Source organism: Mesitornis unicolor, unplaced genomic scaffold (genome assembly GCF_000695765.1).
Source record: "Mesitornis unicolor isolate BGI_N332 unplaced genomic scaffold, ASM69576v1 scaffold28748, whole genome shotgun sequence".
NCBI classification, from domain to species: Eukaryota; Metazoa; Chordata; class Aves; order Mesitornithiformes; family Mesitornithidae; genus Mesitornis; species Mesitornis unicolor.
In genome coordinates this window covers 10,079-30,276 of record NW_010201609.1, presented here as the reverse complement: position 1 = coordinate 30,276, position 20,198 = coordinate 10,079, and the positions used below count along the sequence as shown (strand labels likewise).

The following is a 20,198-nucleotide window of genomic DNA, read 5'->3' as shown; positions in this document are numbered from 1 at the left end:
CCTACGCTGCTCTCTAATAGGTCATTCAACAGGATGAACTGGTAGTCACAGGGCGACTCCTTTGGCATTACAGCGAGGGCAAGTGCTCACCACATTTGAGTCTTCTGTGCAGCCACAGCAATGAAGAAACTCATTGTACACCCTTGGGAGTAATGATTAGATTCTACTCAGGCAAACTAATCTATTTTATTTGCATTCATTGACAAAAATGTCAGAAGCTATTATCAGACGACTGCTCTTTGTGATGACTGTGCACTTGTAATCTGCTCAAAATAAGACCTCCATAAAATGACATCTCTCTGGCCATGAATGCAAACAAGAAGCTAAAACTACCTGAAGAGGAAACACAATACAAGTTACTCAAGTAATCAACATTAACCAGTAAGTTGACACCATCACATACAACTCACGTAAGCTGTAAGTGGGTCCTTACCGTAACAAACTACAGAAATCTCAATTAAAGCTGAAGTTGATTACTGTTTCAGGAAAACAACCCCTAAGACCCTTGCCAATTTGAAACTTAGATTTTCTAAAAGAAGTATATTTACACATAAGTGACTCAGGTTTCGCTAACAGTGAATGCACTGTTTCTCCTGTTCTGGTCTGCTGCAGGATCCAGCATTCAGACACAGGCTGTCTAACTTTCCCTTAGGCTTCTCCAATGAACAGCACAAACCCTGATAATCAAATCCCAGTGATGTCACTGCAGGAGATGCATTGGTACACATTTTTTATGTTAAATATACCATCAGGACTTCCTACAAGCTGTTCAAAAAAAATTCCCTTGCTTACTTTGGTCATGATAAGTTTCTAACGTTAAGTTTATAATTTTGGTGAAAGGCTTGCCATGGACTGAAGAGGAAATGTGCCATTAACCTGCAGCTTAATAAAGAAGCCACTATACTGCAGTATTTAAACTAGAATTCTTCCTATTGCTACAACTTCTCTATTTACCAAACCATCCACCTCGAGGCAAACAAAGGCCTCTCTCCTCCCTGTGGAGGGACTCTGTTGCTATTTTGTGGGGAAGGGAGGAAGAAGGAATTGCTGCCTTCTGTAAAATGAGAATGTAGGCTCTACTCAGTTTGAAAGAGAACACTGGATGCTCGTTTTGTACAAGAGAGAAGCAAAACAGGATACAACCTAGTAGTTCTCCTCTCTGCATCCTGACAGGTTTTTTTCCCAATAAACTATTTGAATGCCACAAATTATCCTTTCCTGCAAAGACATTTTACATTCCACATGTTCTAGCACAGGAAAACAGTTCCATCACTAAGTATAATATAAAATTATACTAAAAAAACCCCTTATAACCACTGAATAGTTTTAAGGCAGAATTTACTATTACATAACCAGAATGCAATACAGCAAGCCATTAAAAACATGCCTGTAATGTTTTATGAATTAAGCTACCTAAAAGGCTCTAAAGCAGAAAAAGGATTATGCAGAAGAAAAAAAAATATGCAGAGCGTGTTTTTATTTATAGTGGCTTCTATCTCCATTTTAAATGGGTGACTGCACTACGTTCTATCTAACTACACCTTATAATTACAGAGCAGATCGTACATTAAATAGAAGCAGAATGCTGAAAATTTCAGAAGCCATCCAAACATATACTGCAGTTATCACCAGCACAGCTACCAAGAGGACATATTTAAGCACTCTTTAGTTAAACCATCTTCAAGGGTAATCACTATACTTATTGCTGCCTTAAAGCTTTCCTACATGATAAAATTAATTACCATAACAAAGTAGTCAACTGTTTCACAGTTTCTGTATTCTAATATAGTGTAGAACACTTTTTTACTGCATCTTAATATATCTGAGATTTGACAATGTAATTCCAAATATTTTTTCAACAAACAATTTCTTCTGGATCTAAAGCAAAATCTATGTAAAAAGCTGGCTAGGTGGCTTACAGGTCTGGAAATCCTGGAGAGATACAGCTATATAGGTTTTAACATACTGTACCACAAAGCAATATACTACTCGATATCCTCCTCAAACAATGTTCGAAAGGACCAAAGGCCTTGTTGAAATATTCAGCACCTCACTTCAGCACCTCTGCAAATATTTTTCTTTGAAATGCTACATTAGTGGCCATTGGGCAGATGAGGTTTATCTTGTCCCAACTTTCAAATCATCCTTTAAAAGAAAAAGAGACCCCATCCATCTTGTGCATTCTTTTTAGAATACCTTTGGATTACACGTATCTCTGTATAGCTATTCCAGTAGGGTAATACCATACAAACAAATGGTAATTCCTCTGCTTTTTCAGGCTTAGGGCATGCAGGACAGTGGCTGACCTGTGCTTTGTATTGTTCCTCACCTCTGCGTTGAAACCCTGTCTTGCTGTATGCTGAGGATAGATTCAGTGCACATAGAGCATGCTCTCATCTTTAAGAATAACATCTTACCTGCTTATAACACTCTAAATTCACCCATTCTTTCTTTTGCCCACAACAAGCAGTAAGAAACACGGATGTAAAGATTTAAATCCCAGGCATCAGACTCTTGTTTCTTCATAGAACAGAGTAAGTAGACAGCAGAAGACTGGTTTATCCCACCGCACACAGCCAACAGCTCTTCACTTCAAGCCAGATAGATCCCACGAAGCCAGATGAGAAGCTGATACCCAGTGTGAATGAGGCAGTGAGTACCAAGGGATCTTCTGTCAGAAATACCTGAGGAGTTGGCTCAGATGCTTCAATGCAGCTGTTTAGTGCCATCTCAGACAAAAATGGTTATGTGAGACTTTCAAACGGGGAAGGCAAATATTGACATGGGAATTACAAGTGACACGTTTGTTTGCTAAGTAGCTTCAGAGCCTAGGCAGTAAACTCCAGAGCATCTCACATAGCACTAGAAACCTAGGTTTAGACAAATGAATCACATTTACTAAACCCTGAAGATGCTACTAAATATCATTTAGATAGATAAAAATAATTTACCGTCTTTGAAGTCCGCATTTTTCTGCCTCACCAGAATTCGGAAATCTTCTGCTGGGTTAACACTGCCAACCTACAAAAAGTCCAAAAATGGTACAACTGTCTGCCAATACCCATCTCTTTCTTCTTGCGAGGCAACAAGAATCTTTAAATTTCTGTTTATTTTAATATGGAAACAGAAGCTCTACACTTCTCAGCAGACTCATAAAACCAAGTCTCACAATGTGCATTAACTCACAGTGCTCCTAGCAAAGGTTAGTTATGACATGAGCAAGATGAACTTACATTTACTATCCTGCACTCTTGTAAGACAACCATACTCTCTGGGGTTTAGAGGTCAGAAGCACAGTAATTCAGGTTATCTGCTAGTTCAGCTTTGAGACTTTCTGTAGCACAGGCCTCTCACTAATCTTGACAGATGCTTAATGAGCAATAGGAGCTCACAGGTACGTGGGTACAGCATCATTGTTTTGTCATTCCAATAGGAAGCTCAAAATTAAAAGCTCACACTCAATTCATCCACCCTTTCTGGCCCAGTCTGACATCTTAAAGCTGAAGCTCTAAATGCACATACAAGTGCGGAACATTTGCAGAGGAACTAAAACCAAGTCAAATATAAATAAACACTTACTGAAGAATTAATCCAGTAACTTTAGAAAAATAAAGTCAAATTGCTCAACATTTCCTTTTAGAAGCAAAATTCTCCTGAGTTTATTTTAGGTTTTTATGCTTTGTTATCAAAATAATTCTTTGATCTTTCAATAAGCTTGCTTGGTCTCTTCGTGTTTCTTTAACATCTCGTAATACCACTTTTCAGGAAATATCAGAAATTTATATTAGGAGCACAAAATATTTAAAACTTTAAAAATTTTAAATCTTTTTAAAAATCTCAATCATGCATTTTAAAAACCAACTTTAAAGGATAGTTTGAAAGCAACTGAAATTATCTCAATATTAAATCACCTTTTTTCCTGTAATACAAAAATAAAATAAAAGAAGGTAGCCGGTTATGATACAGACTCCATCTACACACATATGCAACATCTGGAATTAAGTTAGACACCTAAGCTAGCAGCAAGTTTAGGCTAAATTTGTGATTTACAATTCTGTGATTTAGAATGCCAACCAATGCAGAGAACAGTCTCTAAAATCACAGCAATACCTTTGATTAAATATACAGAGGCAACTTCCAAGCTGCAGATGATATGAAAGAGAATAAAAACAAAATTCAATCACTGAACCCCAATTCTGAGATTCTGTTTTCTTCAGGTCCTCAGGCTTGCCCTTTAGAGCTCTAGACACTGAGGGAGATCTCTGATGGAAACTTGTGCTAACATACACCTAAGGGCAGAGAAAGCTGTCTTTACAATCTCTAGCAGAGTCTCAAATCTACAACTAGACAAGATTTCAGTCATGTTTCAGATATAAACCCTCCTTTTATCAAGTATTCTGCACATTCACTACAATGCTTTTAGAGAAATTAACCTTCCCCCTTGACAATCAGATGCTTACAGAGGTGACATTGCCTTCAGCAAGTTTCATGATGCTAAAGCTGCCTTCCTCATCTTCAATATTCAGTTTCTTGGCATTGGGTCCAGCTTCATTGCTGCAAAATGCAAAGGACAAAAATTTATATAACCACTTAAACTGACCTGGCTACTAAGTAGGGACTCAGAAAATTAATGAAATACACACTGAACAAAACTTCTTTATACAACTGTTAACAAATTAACACAAAACCATGCCTCATTTTTCCCCAAGGGCTGCACAAAGCAGACAGTAGAAAGAGAAATCAAACTTTATCTCAGCATAAAGCAAAGCCACTGCTTACTGAAGATGTGAGATTATCCATGCTTATTTCAGGAGTGAATTTACTAACACACACATTCTCCCTCTTTCTAAATACAGAGTATCTCCAGTCACTTTATTTGGACCCTGTATATTGAGTCAACCTGGATAATTCACCGTATATGATTTACTGATTTACACTCTATCAGATGACATCGGATCTTCTTAGTGTGAAAAGGCAATGAAACTTAACATTTTAGTAAGAAATTCATTTACTCTTCAAAAATTACCTTCTATTCCTATCTCAGAATTGATAGCTACTACAAACCTGTTTACACAGTGGATCTTGTCTTACGACCCATATTCTCCATCAGCACATGAGAGCTTTATAAACTTCCACTTACTGCAGTCAAAACCTGCTAGGCAAATCCCAATTAAGTGAGTACGGAAGAACTCTCTTAGGACATTTTACGCTACATGTCAAAATGTTTGCAAAAGACTATTTGTTACTTTTAAAAAGCTACGTGTGATTTCAGGCTGCTTTCTAGCTCTGCCCTCACAGGTAACACACACAAAGGTGTACATTCAAACCAGGAACTTAATTGTAACATCAAACGTACTAAACTTTAGAGCGCATCTTGGCAACACAAGAAAATGCAGCTAATCACAAAAGGGGAAGAAAATCTGACACTGTTATGTATCACTTAATGTGACAGGCTACTGACACGGAAGAATCGATATCAGTTTAAGAATGACTGAAAGCTCTTCAGTGATCTATATATATAGATAGTGTTCAAGGAATCCGAAAACTAAGTAAGTAGTTTTTCTTAAAAGTTATACTACTGCAGTGAAAAGAAGAAACTGCTTGATGATGTAAGGACAAAGCCAGAGATTCTGGACTAGGTGCCACTTTGCATTCTGCAAGATTAGAACCAATTTTTCAAAACTGCATTACATATTACAGAAGAAATCAACTATTAGAAAGAACTTGTACAGTCTTCCTTTTTACCTTCTATAGCACATTCCTCTCCTACTTTACAATCATTGTCTATCCCACTTTGTTTCAGTAGTCTTCTCTGTCCTTTAGTTAATTTTGTCACTACTGAAATGCAAGCCCCTCTCCTGAGGAGCTCCTGTCATCCAACATAACCTTACTTATCACTCTATGAGAAATGACGACTTTGGTTATGCCTCAGGACACAAGGATAGGATACCTCACTTCATTCTCAACTTTGCTGACTTTCTTACTGAGCTTGAACAAGTTGCTTGATTGTTCAGTACAGCCAATATGCCTGTCTATAAAATGGAGAAACTGATACTCTCCTAATGCCAGCGAGTTTAGAACTTTGACTTGAACCAAAATTCTTGTATACTGACATGGTCTGATGAAAGGCGCAAAGATTAGTGGAAATCCTCTTCTAGAATATTTTTCTCCAAAGGTGTTTTGCAATCAATTGCAGTGTCTTGAAATCTTTTTCCTCTTGCATTATTTTTACTGATACAAAATGATTTGGGATTGGAGGAAGAAGGAGAACATAAATGGTGATGCTGCATTTAACTGCCTAGGACTCAATCTATAGCTGTCATCAATCAGTGCAGTACAGCAGAAACTAATGAATCCATACCCATTTATACCAGCTAAGGATCTGACATTTAGAATCTGTAACTGGTAAAGCACTGATTAGCGGTATTTTTAAACCATAAAACGTGCAACTACTACTTGAGAAAAATTAATAAAATACAACATTAACTTCAAACATCCACTTTTACATTTATAGAGAAGCCTCTCACACTCTCACATACTTCAAATGAGGTAACAGCCTCTCCAAAGCCAACCTAAGAAGGACAAAGTAAAATGCTTTCTATTTTACTGGATTTTTTAAAACTACGCAGAGCTTAGCAAAAGTAAAACAAACAAATGCTCAATATTAAAATCTATTGGGTTGGCCGAAAAGTAACTGCAGTTTTTGTCTGGGTAAATGACAAGCCAATTCTTCATGGGAAACCAAAACTGTAGTAAACAATATATTGTCCATTTTGTTCAATTACCATTTGCCATCTTTCAGGCAAATTAATGATTCCACATTCAAAATAGTTCCTATCTTTTTCAGCAAAAAATAGTTCCAAGAATGATTTTACATCCTCATCAGCAGTAAATGTTTCACCATTCAAGTTCTTTTGTAAACAACAAAATAAATGGTAGTCTGTTGGTGCCAGGTGCCAGCATCATTTAAATTATCCAGTTGACAATAGCACACATCTGAATTAATGCTTTGGTTCCTTGGAAGCAATGCCAAATATACAATACCTTTGAAATCTCACCAGACTGACAGCATCACCTTCCTTTGGCGAATATCTGCTTTTGAAGTGCTTTGAGCTGGTTCATCACACTTGCTCCATAACCTTTCTCAATTGTCATTGTTGTAGACAATCCATTTGTCATCGTCCGTTATCATACATTTCAAGAAAGTATAGTTTCCTTCATGTTTCAAGAGAGAATCACAGATATCAATGCGCTTAGCAAGATTAATTTCTTTGAGCTCATGTGGTACCCAAATATCGAGCTTCCTAACGTATCCCAGTTGTTTTAAATGGTTCTCAATGCTCTATTTCAGTATGTTAAGATTATCAGCAATCTCCCGTGTCGTTAAACACTGACTGGAGTCGATCAATGCCTTTATTTTGTCGTCATCAACTTCGATTCGCCTGCCTGAGCATGGTGCATCTTTAACAAACTCTCTGGACCAAAATGTAGCGAAGCAATTCTGACACTGCTGCAGTTTTAAGGCATCTTCACCATATGCATCACATAACTTTTTATGAGCTTGCACAGCGTTTTTTTTTCTTTTCAGAAGTAATAGAGCAAAATATGACAAAAATGTTCCTTTTGATTTTCTATTTTGAAATCAACACCAAATAAATAATTGTTAACAAATTCATGCACTTCCTTTTTCTAAAAAAGAGCTTGAACTATCAGCTGTCAAGTTAGGTAATGGATTTGCAGTTTAAGATTAAGTTAGTTACCTTTCACAACATATATGTCCATCTATTAAAAAACGCAATTACTTTGTGGCCAACCCAATACATTGAGATATCATGCCTACTTTATGCTGCCTTAATCCCACTAGACCTTAAAAATTAAGCAGAGATTAATCAGGTCAGTATTATGATAGGAGGCACAAATCAGTTTTAGAAAACAAAACTAACGGTAAAGAAAGCTTCCAGCAAACTTTTTCAAAACACTTTAGTGCTAATTATCAAGAGCTGATTGTTTTAATAAGTTGAATATTATCTGGTCCATAACATTTTCCTTAGTCATTGCTGCAGTGATGTACTTTTTTATGAAGTGATTTATTTGTATCACTCAGGTTTTCCCTAAACACAAATGAGACCTTCAGATCCTTTGCTTCTTTTGACAATACTGAGGCAGCACAGAAGCTAGGGTAAGTTTTCTGAATGTAAAAAAAGCATCATCTTCCTACTTGTAAACTGAAAACATTTCATTTGGAATTGCAGTACTAACAACACTGCTGTTTCCATTCATGACTACAGCAACACCAGCTTTTTTTTCCATATTTTTAATTCTATTATCATTCATTCTTCTTTGCATATTTGAGTCTGTATCCTCTTGCCTCCCTTACAGACTTTTAAAAATTATTTTAATGCCCTACAGCAATTTCTATCTCAATAGCTTTTATAGCTGCTTGCATCACCCCTCTTAAAGGAAAGAGGTTTTTAAACAAGATAACTTTCCTTCTTGCTTGTCAAATTGATGCCTTAGGGGCGATATGTTTTTAAGCAACTACCAGTAATGGATCACTGTTATTTGTTTAAATTCTCTCTCTAGCTTTTTTGAACCTAAGTTTGCCTTTTTTTAAAAAAAAAACAAAACAACCTGGTTCTAACACTTTTTAAGATACACATACACAGAGAGAGAGAGAGAGAAGCTGGGAGCACACAGCATGGACAAGAGAATTTATCAGTATGAAATCACAGACACACTAAGGCAAGACAGGAAAACACAGAAATGAACAAAAAGCAAGGTGCTTCCCAGTTTGTATACAGAAATGTGGTCATTATTCCAGAGCAGTTATGTGAGAAGTCCCACATCATGTCTTCCCAAAGAAAACGTGCTGAGGAGGCTCGAGGCTACCCAATACAAAGGACATATGACAGCTCAGCTAAGCAAGGCCTCAAAAAATGGCTCAAAGACCTTGTTCCTAGCACTGAAAGGACTAGGCTAAAAATGACAAGAGGAAGGGAGAAGGAGCTAACTGAGAACTCTCCAACATTCCAGGACATCCTCTACTTCTATTACAGGCATTCAGTAGATTAAGCTCTAAGAAGCAGATCTTGTTAGAGCAAATTGACTTGGCTGGGGTGACAGTACCAATGCAGCAGCAATTAAACATTTATTCTTCTTATCTGTAGCACAAATAAACACAGTATATGTTACAACAAAAAAAGTCTCAAAAACTGTTCAGACAATAGATGTTTCAGGAAGAGTCCATAACAGTTTGATTATTCAAGCTACCCACATTTATTGCACAGCTGCTTTTCTTCTGATTGGGTATTCAAAATCAAAGCTACAGAACAACCTAAATAAAGCATGCTGAGAAGGCTCATCTTTACAGCTAATTTAAAGCTCCATAGCATTTATTCTAAACTTAATTAAACCCTCTGTTGTATTTATTTGAACTATTTTATAACTACCAGTAGGACAAACTGCTTGACCAGTAGACAGTAAGCAATGCAACAGGTTGACCAGAGAGGATGTGCACTATCCGACCCTGGATGTTTTCAAGACTGGACTGGATGAAGCCCTGAGTTACCTGTTTAGCTTTCAGAGGAGATTCTGCTTTGAGCAGCAGGTTGAACAAGAAACCTCCTGAGGTCTCTTCCAACCTGGTGGCTTCTGTGACAACAAATACAGACATGAGGAAGCTGCAGACTGGTTGATGACTTGCCCCATGGTACTAAGACCACCAACTACCACTATTCGCAAAATATCCCAGACATACTGCAGTACCACAACATTCTCCACTCTTCAGTATTTTTTCAGTGTGTAACTCACTGATCTTATGTTCAAAAGATGCCAAGCCTGCTACATCCTGAAGAAACAATCTGAAGCATAAAAAAAAGTTTCAAAAAATCCATAATACATCTCCAACTCACTTGTCTTTGAAGATGTCTTGAGCAGTCTTCTCTTCTTTTTTCTTGACAACTTCCTTTAGGGGGAAAAGCGCTTTTACTTTTTCAAGAGAAGTCCGACACCTTTCTTGTACCACATGGGGCATCTCCAACATCTCTAAAAGGTGCTGTTCAATTGGTGGCAATGGCTCACTGGGGTGAAAAGCCTTATGCTGCAAACACTGTAAGAAACAGCTTGAGTAAAGAAAAGCTTTTAGTTTATCTGCTTTTAATATACTGTGCCTATATGCCTGACATCATACAGTGCATGCAAAATATTTTCCATATTCAAGAAACTACGTTCATATTGCTGACAAATATTCCAGTTCACAAGTGGATTGAAAGTTGCATGATTAATTGTTTAAGATTTTAATAACGATGCTAAACAAGAATAGTAATGCAGATGAGTGCACCCACACTCACTGGAATGAGTTCTATGAAAATTACAGGAATAAAAGAGTCATCTGGATCCATTCAGCTTTTCAAGTTCACTTCACCTTTAAAGTGCATTTGTCTTATAAAACAGTCACATGGGAGAGATTTCTACACATTCCAAAATTAGGCAATAAGATATACACTCCAGCCATGTATTACAGTTATTGTCACAGTTTCTTGTGCCTCAAAGAAAATATTTTTTTTGGTCAATAAAACTCAGTATGCATACAAGAGAAACTTCCAAGAGTTTAAGAGCAAATAGAAAGAGATGAGCAAAACATGCACAGATGAGACACAGAATATATGTTTGCAAATTAGCTTTGAAAAGAGTGAGGGAATGAAGGGGCCTGACAGATGTACATCAAAGTTGGAACAGATAGCAGGAGCTATAGAGGAGAAGGCTTTTTCACCACAGTGTAAAGACAGTGCACACAGTCAGGGAGCCAGGCAGAGGGAGAGAGATGAGGTTAATGAGGCAGGCTACAGAAAGTCCATTGAGAATTTTAAAAACCAAGTAGGTATCTCTTAAATGCTGTGAAGTGTGAGACACTAGCAGAGATGCATGTGTACTTACATACAGAGATAACACTGTGGGCACAAATACACACAGATATCAGTTTATGCACATCCATACATAAAAACATGTGACGTACATGTAATTTTTCCAAGCCCACTGTACTGGGTGAATTAGACAGTGTGAAGAGTAACTACCCAGTAAACTAGGAATACAGCAGAGATTTGCTCCCCTGTTCGCTGTCAGACATGACATTAATTTAAAAAACAAAATCAAAGCAAACAAAAAACCCCTCTATTCATGCTGAAAAGCTGCCAATAAAGAAAATCCAGACCATATGCCACACATCAATACTGATGTGCTTTCATGCTGACATTAAGATTCCAATCCATATTAGAGCATACTTTCAAAAGGATGCAGTTATACAAGGCTACTGATTTGGAAACACTTGTAATGATTTAACGCATAATTATTTTGAAAGAGTAAAAATGTTGCTGGAAGCTGCAGTAATGGCTCTTGTGATACAAAAAAACCCCGATATTAAACAACATTAAGGGACTGAATTAAACTCACAAAGCAAAAAAAACCCTAAGTCACCTGTTGTGAATGTGTTTTTCAGGCTTTTGCATCTGAAATCTCTATGTGCGCAGATGCAAGAGCTGAGCAGACTGGACAGCCACAGCCACTGCTTGTTCCTGTTTTTCAGAGTAGATGACAACCTCTGAAACCAGAGATGACAGGTACCGTCAAAACTCAGGTGCTAAATGGAGGTGAAGTTGAACAGACTTAACCTGAAGCCTCTAATCCCAGACAATCCCTTTTAACCTTGCTTCCTCTTCCTTCTGTGCCCAGCAAGAATCACTCCTACCTTCACTGGCTTGAGGGCAACCCACGCTGCCGCTGGCTTCCAGACTCACCGTTCTATTCACACATATTGTCAGCAACGCGCTAGCTCCTCCTTGGTCTTCCTAATCTCCTTACATTTCCAGCCTAGAGATGTAGCCAGCTTTCAGGAACAGGGGTCGCACTAAGATACTGGTCAACAGATGTGAACATGGCTTTTCGCATAAGTAATTCCATGATAAGCAATGGCATAATTGAATAGACAGGAATTTACTGCAAGAAAGCATCCTGCCTTGTTCCCTTCCACACTGCATCTAGGAATACACTTTTGTAAGAACATATTTTACCAAATCTATAAATCCTACATGAACCTGATAGTATATAAAGCCTTAGCACATGGGAGACAGATTCAGCTGTCTGAGAGATAAAGCATCTAGTCTATACCAGTCACCTTCTTACTCTACATAACCACAACTATCATGTACTGACAATCTCTGAAACAAGAAGAATCAATTACTTTCCTAAGGTTCTTTTTTCACGGATTACAGAACAGACTTGGGCAACTCATCTTACACTACTAAGCTAGCTTTTGGGTGGTTAAACCTGCATGAACCCCAACACAAGTGTCTTAGAGTTCAGTTTACACTTAGTTTGTGACTATTTAAAAATGACCTTACAACAGATCCACAACATTCAACCAAAGCTAAGATTACTTGTCGCTGAAAGCCCTTACAGACTTCTGCGAGCTACCTCCCATGTCTTGCTGCTCTGCTTTTTGAAAGAACATCACTGTACAGTCCAACCACTTAGAAATGAGCTCAGTCCTCTGTGGTTGCTTATGCACGGTCTATCAAGAGCCATTTCAGCGCATTTAGATGCAGACTCTGCAGCTGGATCCCATGAAGTATGCGATGCTGCAGGCTACCGTCCTCACAAACTTTCCCCTCAGGTCTGCCTCAGTACAGAACAATCCTTGTTGAGCAATTGGTTTATCTGGCTACCAAATAAAATGTACTGCACTCTCCAAATGTCTTATGTGCCTACCACTACTTCCAGAGATATAATTTAGCTTGATGTTTCTGTTTAAATTCTGGCTCTTGTCACTTATCTTTCCAAATATCTTCATGAGACAACAGAGCAAGAAAATGAAAGGGGAGTTCATCCTTTCTTCAGAGTTATTTTTCCAAGCCACCTATAGGTCTTGTTCAGCCAAATCAATTTACTGGCTACACTGAAAAGATGATATAAAAATTATAAAGAAAAAAATATACAAGGAACCAGCAGTGCCAATTGGTCAAAAAGCAAAATATTAAGAACCTGGAACATGTTTGCAGCAAAGGAGAGAGCAGGTTTTTTTTGCAACTTACATGGATTAATAACAGTTTTGTAACCAAAACAACAAAACGAGGCTGTGCATGGGCAAGAGAAAGCACTAAAAAGACTGGTAATTTAGGGCTTTATAAACAGCACCAATGTGGACAGGAACTGTATCCTATTTAGTACATCGAAACAGTTAATAAATACTTTTTTCCACTAATAGCGTTCAGACTTACAAAAATCTTACTATCATCTAAGGAAAATGGTGAGTTACACAGTTACTTTCTTCTAGCAGCACTCTGCTGGGACAACACCATCATACTGGTATTGACAAAATACCAGTGAAGGCAAATGGCACACCTAAAGAAACACTTTTCATGGATAGGTGACAACCACTGAACCAAAAGAATGCAAAATTGTATTTAGTAATATAACAGAGGAAATTCTATCCCCTGTATGTTTCACTTAGGAGCAAAACTGTATTTGTTTTGTAATACTCAAGTTTTACAATCCTTCCTAAAACTCGAGTCATGCAGAAGTCAATTCGTTTTAAGCTCCTGCTCAGCAATAACATTCTACTGACCAAATCTTGCATTCAGTTACGCGCTGTCTTGCAATATGACTGGTAGGATTTGAAGGGAACACCGAGTTCTTCAGGTGTCAATCAGAGTAGTTTTTGAAGACAGTGGGCTTACATGTGTTCCAGAAAACAAATGAGACCTTCAGATCCTTTGTTTCTTTTGACAATACTGAGGCAGCACAGAAGCTAGGGTAAGTTTTCTGAATGTTAAAAAAGCATCATCTTCCTACTTGTAAACTGAAAACATTTCATTTGAAATTGGTGAGATGGAATGAACATGAATGCTGTAATACCATTTTTGGTCAATTTTCAGAGTGGAGTCACGTACTCAGTATATCTCCATGGCTCTCTATACAATACAATTCTGCAGCTGCATACGTTGCATCATAATTTTTCTTATTTTTGAATTTGCTGTGTCATTTATTTTTAATAAGAATTCCAATGTATAATTAAGTCTCTCATCCTCACAGTTGCAATAAAAATCTTCATGATACGAAAGGAATGTAAATTAAAATGTAGACAGCTTGATACAATAACTGCAAGAAGTGTGAACTGTTCTGCTCGCCCGTCAAAATGCGTCAGCTCAGACACCCAAATGGAGTATTTTAAATGTCAACAATGTTAACCGTTTACTACTGATCTGTTTTGGAACCACCACTAGATGCAACAATGCACAGAGAAGTGACTCTGCTCAAGATCTGATGGGACACAGAACGAGGAGCTGAAGAGATCCCTCATTTTCAGTCAATGTCTCTCTTAGACTCAGTCTTCAGCTTCTGGGCAATGCTGGCACCGTGATCATGGCAATACAGTGCTGAGATACCCAAGCAAGTTTTAACTTGTTTAGTCTAGGTATCTGCGAATATCACTGATGCTGTTGCAGACACCTTAGCACAGGTGTAATTTTTACTTGCTTCCTGGAAACTGGAAATTTTAAGAATAAAATCTATGTCAGAGACAACATAGAAATCACTGGCTACCCCATACTTAAATGGAAAAGAATTTATATTCTCATCTTCACAATGAAGATCTTTCCAATGTGAATCAAAGACAGAAAGGTGGAAAAGTCTTAACAGAGGAAGTTGTTAAAAATGCCATATAATTATCTCACCTGATATAACCTCTGAAAATGAGGGTTTGGGATTTTGCTAGGCTTAAACAGGTCCTCAAAAGTTTCTCCATCATCATCTTCATAAACCAAATTCATAGACTCAATCAAAGAGTCAACAGCAGATAACTGATCCGCTAAGGCAGCAATTACAAACATAGGAAAATTAAATACGCTTGCAGATGGATGCATTTCTTGAAACAATTTATAACTGAAGATTCAATTCACAACGTGAGATTTTGATCAAGTGCCACAAAATGCCACAGAATACACTGCACATGTAGATGTGCCAATAAAAATACGGATAACGGACACAGTATTAAAACTCCCACTTTATTTAAGGACTACAATGTAAAGTTGTAAAGCCTTTTCCCCCTGCCAAGACCTCAATTATTGTTGCCTTTCTGCTTCCATTTTTCTTCTTTTCAAGATGTTTTTATTAGTAACAGAATGTTTATAGACCACTTAGAAAATAAGGAGAACAGCTGGTTTGGAAAACTAAATGGCATAATATAAATTTTAAAAGTTATGATTGCAAATGAACACAGTTCACAGAAGTCAACTATTGCTTTGTTTAAGACAGGTTTTAGATTTGTTCTCAAGCTGCCGGTTACAGGCAAGAAAATAGAAACTGTTTCAGAAACAACCCAGCATCCTTTATACAGCCTGACATGCGGATGCCCATTCAATGGATCTCATAACAAAATTAAAGACGTGGGAGTGGATTTTAAACCATGTCCATTTACATTCATTGCTGTGCAAAATTCTCAGAACAGCAAGTCAAGCTTGGTATGGCTGCACGTCTGTGCCTCTCCAAAGACACTCTCCATCTGAATCCGGGTAGCAGTAAGTGCATGCTTTAAAAAACATCACCACCACAGAAAATACAGTCCTTGCCTTTGTACATTATATTAACAGGCCATACCGTAACTAGCTACAGGACCGGCTTTGCACAAACAGAGCCTGTGTCTCTGTTCTAAGTCTAGCTAGTGAATCACATACTGTAGCCTCAAGGTTGGCCACTTAGTCTCACAGATGAGTTCAAAGATCAAAGGATACAAAGGACTAAATCTGAAATGTCTATCACAAAGATCCTGTGAGAATAATAATCCCATAACTTGAGCCAGAAGTCATTTAACTGGACAGTTTTAAAAGACTGCCTGCAAACCTCAAGTCTGTTCAGCCTGCAACTAAGCTGGAGAAGTTTTGATACGGGCTTTACAATTCAAGGTGACATCACCATAATGTATTCCCAAAGGGGTGGGGTTTTTCCCTAAGCCAAAATAATGACAAAGTGTATGTCTTTATTGGAAAGCCAAATATTCCAGGTCTTTCAGAATGTCTTAAGGGAAGATAAGTAGCTTACTTTGTCCAGTTGCCCAGCAAAGGACTATCTTACCTGTAGGAATGCATTTTTTATTGTTTTTCAAGGATGAAAATATGTACTGTCTTAAGTCTTCCATGTAGGGTAGTTGCACATAGATGAGACACTGAGCAAGATAAAACAAGAAAGACACAACTGAGCCTGAAGTAAAAAACAAACAAACAAGAAATCTAGAGTACCCTGGAGTGCCCTATCAGGGCAATATAAACATAAGAAAAATCCAAAGATCTAGTACCTGTGTGTATCAAAATGCTTAAAGAAAATCTTTACAGAGCAACACAGTTTTAAGCAGAATAAAACACAGCATTATTTAATAATACAGTGATGGTTACAGTCCTCATTTTTCTACTGGTTGAACTACTAAAGACCTCCCAGGTCATCTGATCCCTTTTTCTTGTACAGAATTCCCACCAGCCAAGCTTTAAATACCCAACATATTAGCGCTTTGGGAGGTTTTATCAAACCGTGTTTCAAAGTCAAAAGTTGGATTTTGTCTTTTTAAACATTTTTAGCCTATTTTTTCTTTATTCAAATACCACCTACAGTTCATACCACCGTAAATAATTCCTTTCCATGTATGTTTATACCCTTCAAAAGTCTGAAGATTGTTATGTCCACCCCCACCTTCGTCATTGCTTACCCATGCTATACATATTTAGCTCTTTCAATAGTCTCTCGTAAATAAGATCAGTGGAAACATATGCTGCAAAATTTCTGACATACTGTGTTGCTTCTGGGTTTCAGAACTTAAAAAAAATTCAAATATGATTCTGCTGTGTACAGAACTTTCTCCCCCCCCCATGAAACAAACCATTTTTTTCCTCCTGTTTTTTAAAAGAACCTTTTAAAGTAAATAAATATACTACTGTCTTCCTAACCCTCCATGTGAATTTAAACAATGGCTTTAAATGCTGTGAGCTCCTCCCCTCAGTTCCAGTGGACTTGGAAACCTAATGACAACAGCATGGCTGGACACACTTGAAATGCCATGCCAACTACCAAATTCACATTTTTCACTACCAAGCAACCTGGAGATAAACCCACAGTTTGAAGAAAAAAAAGGAAGAATCCAGTGTAACTGTGGATTGTATGCAGCGAGGTAGGTAGTAACACAGCGAGAAAGCAGTGGTAACATATTACACTGCTCCTAGATACCAAAAAACCAGAGAATTCCAGAATAACAAAATGCAATTATTACTACATTACCGAAATAAAAATCAGTATTATTTAAAACCGTAATACAGAAGATACTAATAGAAACATATGAGATTATTTCTCCATGTATTTTTTCTATGGAATTTTCCTCCCTCCTTGTCCTAAGACTTGGCACTATTTCCTAAAATCTCTCTGAATAGTCACATCGGTTTCTTGTGGTTTCACATAACACTGCAAATTCATATGGTTCAAATATGATCATGTATTAATTGGTATTTGTAAAGTATTAATACTGAAGCTCTCTACAGAAAGGTAAGGGTGAAAAATTACCTCATATGCATCTTTAATAGATGGAAAAGCTACCCCAACTTGCGGGTTGCATCTTCTATCATAAGCATAGCGCACTATAGCTACCATTTGCAACTCATCCAATGCACGAACAAGGGCAGAAAAAGCAACTGCTGCATTCTGGAGGGACAAAAAATAGTCTAGAGAGTCATGCAAATTATTATTAGACTGCTGAAATACATCTTTCACAGTGAATTCAACATCATTAACTTAGTCAAGACTGGTTCTCATTTCAGCTTTAACTTCAACACAAGCATTTCTCAAATTCAAAAAATGAAGAAGCAGAAAGGTCAAATCACATCATGACAGTGGATCCATTCCAAGCTGAGCAAGCTTTAAATCCAGCATGTTCCACCTTTGTGAAGGAGTATTACACATCTCAGAAGTATTACAAGAGAGAGAGAAAAGGAGGGAAGTCAGACTCTTAAAGGAACACATAAGAGCACTATGGTGAGGTTTTTATCTCTAATATTTAAAATAATTTTGACGTCTGTTCTAAATAACAGTGACAGAGCACAAAGTTGCTCTGCATGAGAGGAGACTTAAGCATCAGTTCAGGTTCCCCATGACCTTGCACAAACACAGTTTCTCATTATTCATGAGATATGGTATTCATTTGGGGTATAATCTAACTCCTTTACACCCTAATGGGCAATGGAACAAGACTTCTGTAAGCTGCATTATTTATTTTATTAACATGGAAAGAAGGGACAATTTCAATTGCACTACTACTTTTTCCTGTTCCATGGCAAAACACCTTCAGCATTAAATTTCAGTCCACCTTACCTCATCATTTTTTGCTGCAAAGACCTTCAGAACCTGGTTGCCCATGTAGTAATGCCTCTGGATCTACAAATTCAAATGATCAAGAGTTAGCCTGATCTAAAACGTCATTAATATGACTGGACCAACTGAAATATCAAGCAATAAACACGTTACTCAAGTGAGAAGCCATAAAATTTAATTACTGTGCATAGAAGTTAAAGCCCTGTATATGTTTCACACCTTCATTTATTCCTCTAATATGGATATTCAGTCACATGCGGCAGGATATTCTCACACTTTCCTCCTGATGGGCAGGAATGAAAGACTCCAGTACTTGCAGCTGTTACCAGTCTGAATAATATTGCAGTAATTCCAAAGTCAGTGTGGAAAACGACAGTACTTAACAAAAGATCTAAACCCAACTGACATCACATCTATGCTATTAAATTTTCCTAGCAAAGACATGTCAAAAAGGAGCTGAAAAAAGTCATATCCTTAATTAGTAAAGCTACTTCAAAAGCAACCTGGAGTATACACAGCTGTGCTGGCAAAGAAGCCCTTCTGTTAGCAGAGTTTATGTTGTTCATAAACATGACTGAATCAAAAAAAAAACCAACCAAAAAAAAACCCCACCAACTAAAAAAACCCAGTTTCATTAAGGGGCATTGCTGGAATAGCTGGAGCTAGAGAGGCTGAGACACAACCAGAGAAACACTGCAGTAGTGGAAAATCTGTAACAAAGACTGCACACTACTATGAACACTGATTAAAATGACCGTTCCTTGTTAAAGAAAAATCTCTTCAAATTACACTGTCTCCAGACTAACCTGGAGTTTCATTATTTAGCAAATTACCATAATGATGTTGAAGTCAGTGACAACTTGCACCAGAACATACCTGTGTAATGTATTACAGCACAATTCTTCAACTCAGATTATTCTACTTGCAGCTATTCTTTGCTCTTCTGTCTTTAAAAGCTCAGGAAATGTTATGTTCAGTACAGTGTAAATACCTAGACGTGTGTATCACTACACCTTTTTTGTTTGGAAAAAAAATTGGTCCCTTTGTAATATTTTCAAGTATTATCTCTTGATTAACATGGCATTGCTTATAAATTAAAAATCAAAGTTTAAGCGGCCTCTGATCTTCTTTCCTGAGGGATGTGAATAACTCAGAAAAATAGTACGAGGTGGTTCTATTCCTCCTTTAATTATGTATTTGGAGTTGTTCCAGTTTCTCTAGTTAATAATGAATTATCTTTTTTCCGAAGGTTTAAAAAGGAACAATTTAATATAAACCATACATTTGGATAGCATCAATATTATGATTCCAGACAATAAAATTCAGGAGCCAAAACATAAGGAGAACATAGGTTTTAAAAACTGCAGCTGTAGTTGAAAACTTCCTGATATTATTATCTATGCAGTGTAATTTTAATCCTGCAATCACACCTGAATAATTTTATTCCACTGAGGTCTAAGCAACTACTATTGGGCATAATTACTCACACTCCTAGTTACAGGACCAGAGCGCATTTTATGTAAGGTGTAATTCCTATTTGTTATGAAATCCAGACAAGAGGAACACATCATAAAAATTATCGAAAGCAATACATATTTTGTCCATTGAAAAAAATATAAATCAATTTGTTAATTCTTTGAGATATATTTATGGGAATCAAAATTATACCTACACTGGAAGCTTTCAGAACAGAAGGTGCAGAGCTGGCCTGTGATTTCCTTTCAGTTTTGAATGGTGAAGGGGAGTGGGTGAAATGAACTCCAAGAAAACTGAAGTTTCAGTCACCCTGTGCAATATATCCC

At 37.3% G+C, this 20,198-nt stretch overlaps 1 protein-coding gene across 1 annotated transcript in view; it reads right to left on the bottom strand.

Moving 5' to 3' along the window:
- Positions 1-2,951: 2,951 nt before the first annotated feature.
- XRCC5 (X-ray repair complementing defective repair in Chinese hamster cells 5 (double-strand-break rejoining)) overlaps positions 2,952-20,198 on the bottom strand; it is a gene marked incomplete at both ends in the record, with an annotated part of 27,315 nt that continues 10,068 nt past the window's right edge. The window contains 7 exons of the mRNA XM_010190162.1: positions 2,952-3,021; positions 4,461-4,554; positions 9,912-10,108; positions 14,727-14,860; positions 16,123-16,213; positions 17,593-17,730; positions 18,397-18,459. Of these exons, the coding sequence (XP_010188464.1) occupies positions 2,952-3,021; positions 4,461-4,554; positions 9,912-10,108; positions 14,727-14,860; positions 16,123-16,213; positions 17,593-17,730; positions 18,397-18,459 (787 nt within the window). The remainder of the gene's footprint in view (positions 3,022-4,460; positions 4,555-9,911; positions 10,109-14,726; positions 14,861-16,122; positions 16,214-17,592; positions 17,731-18,396; positions 18,460-20,198) is intronic.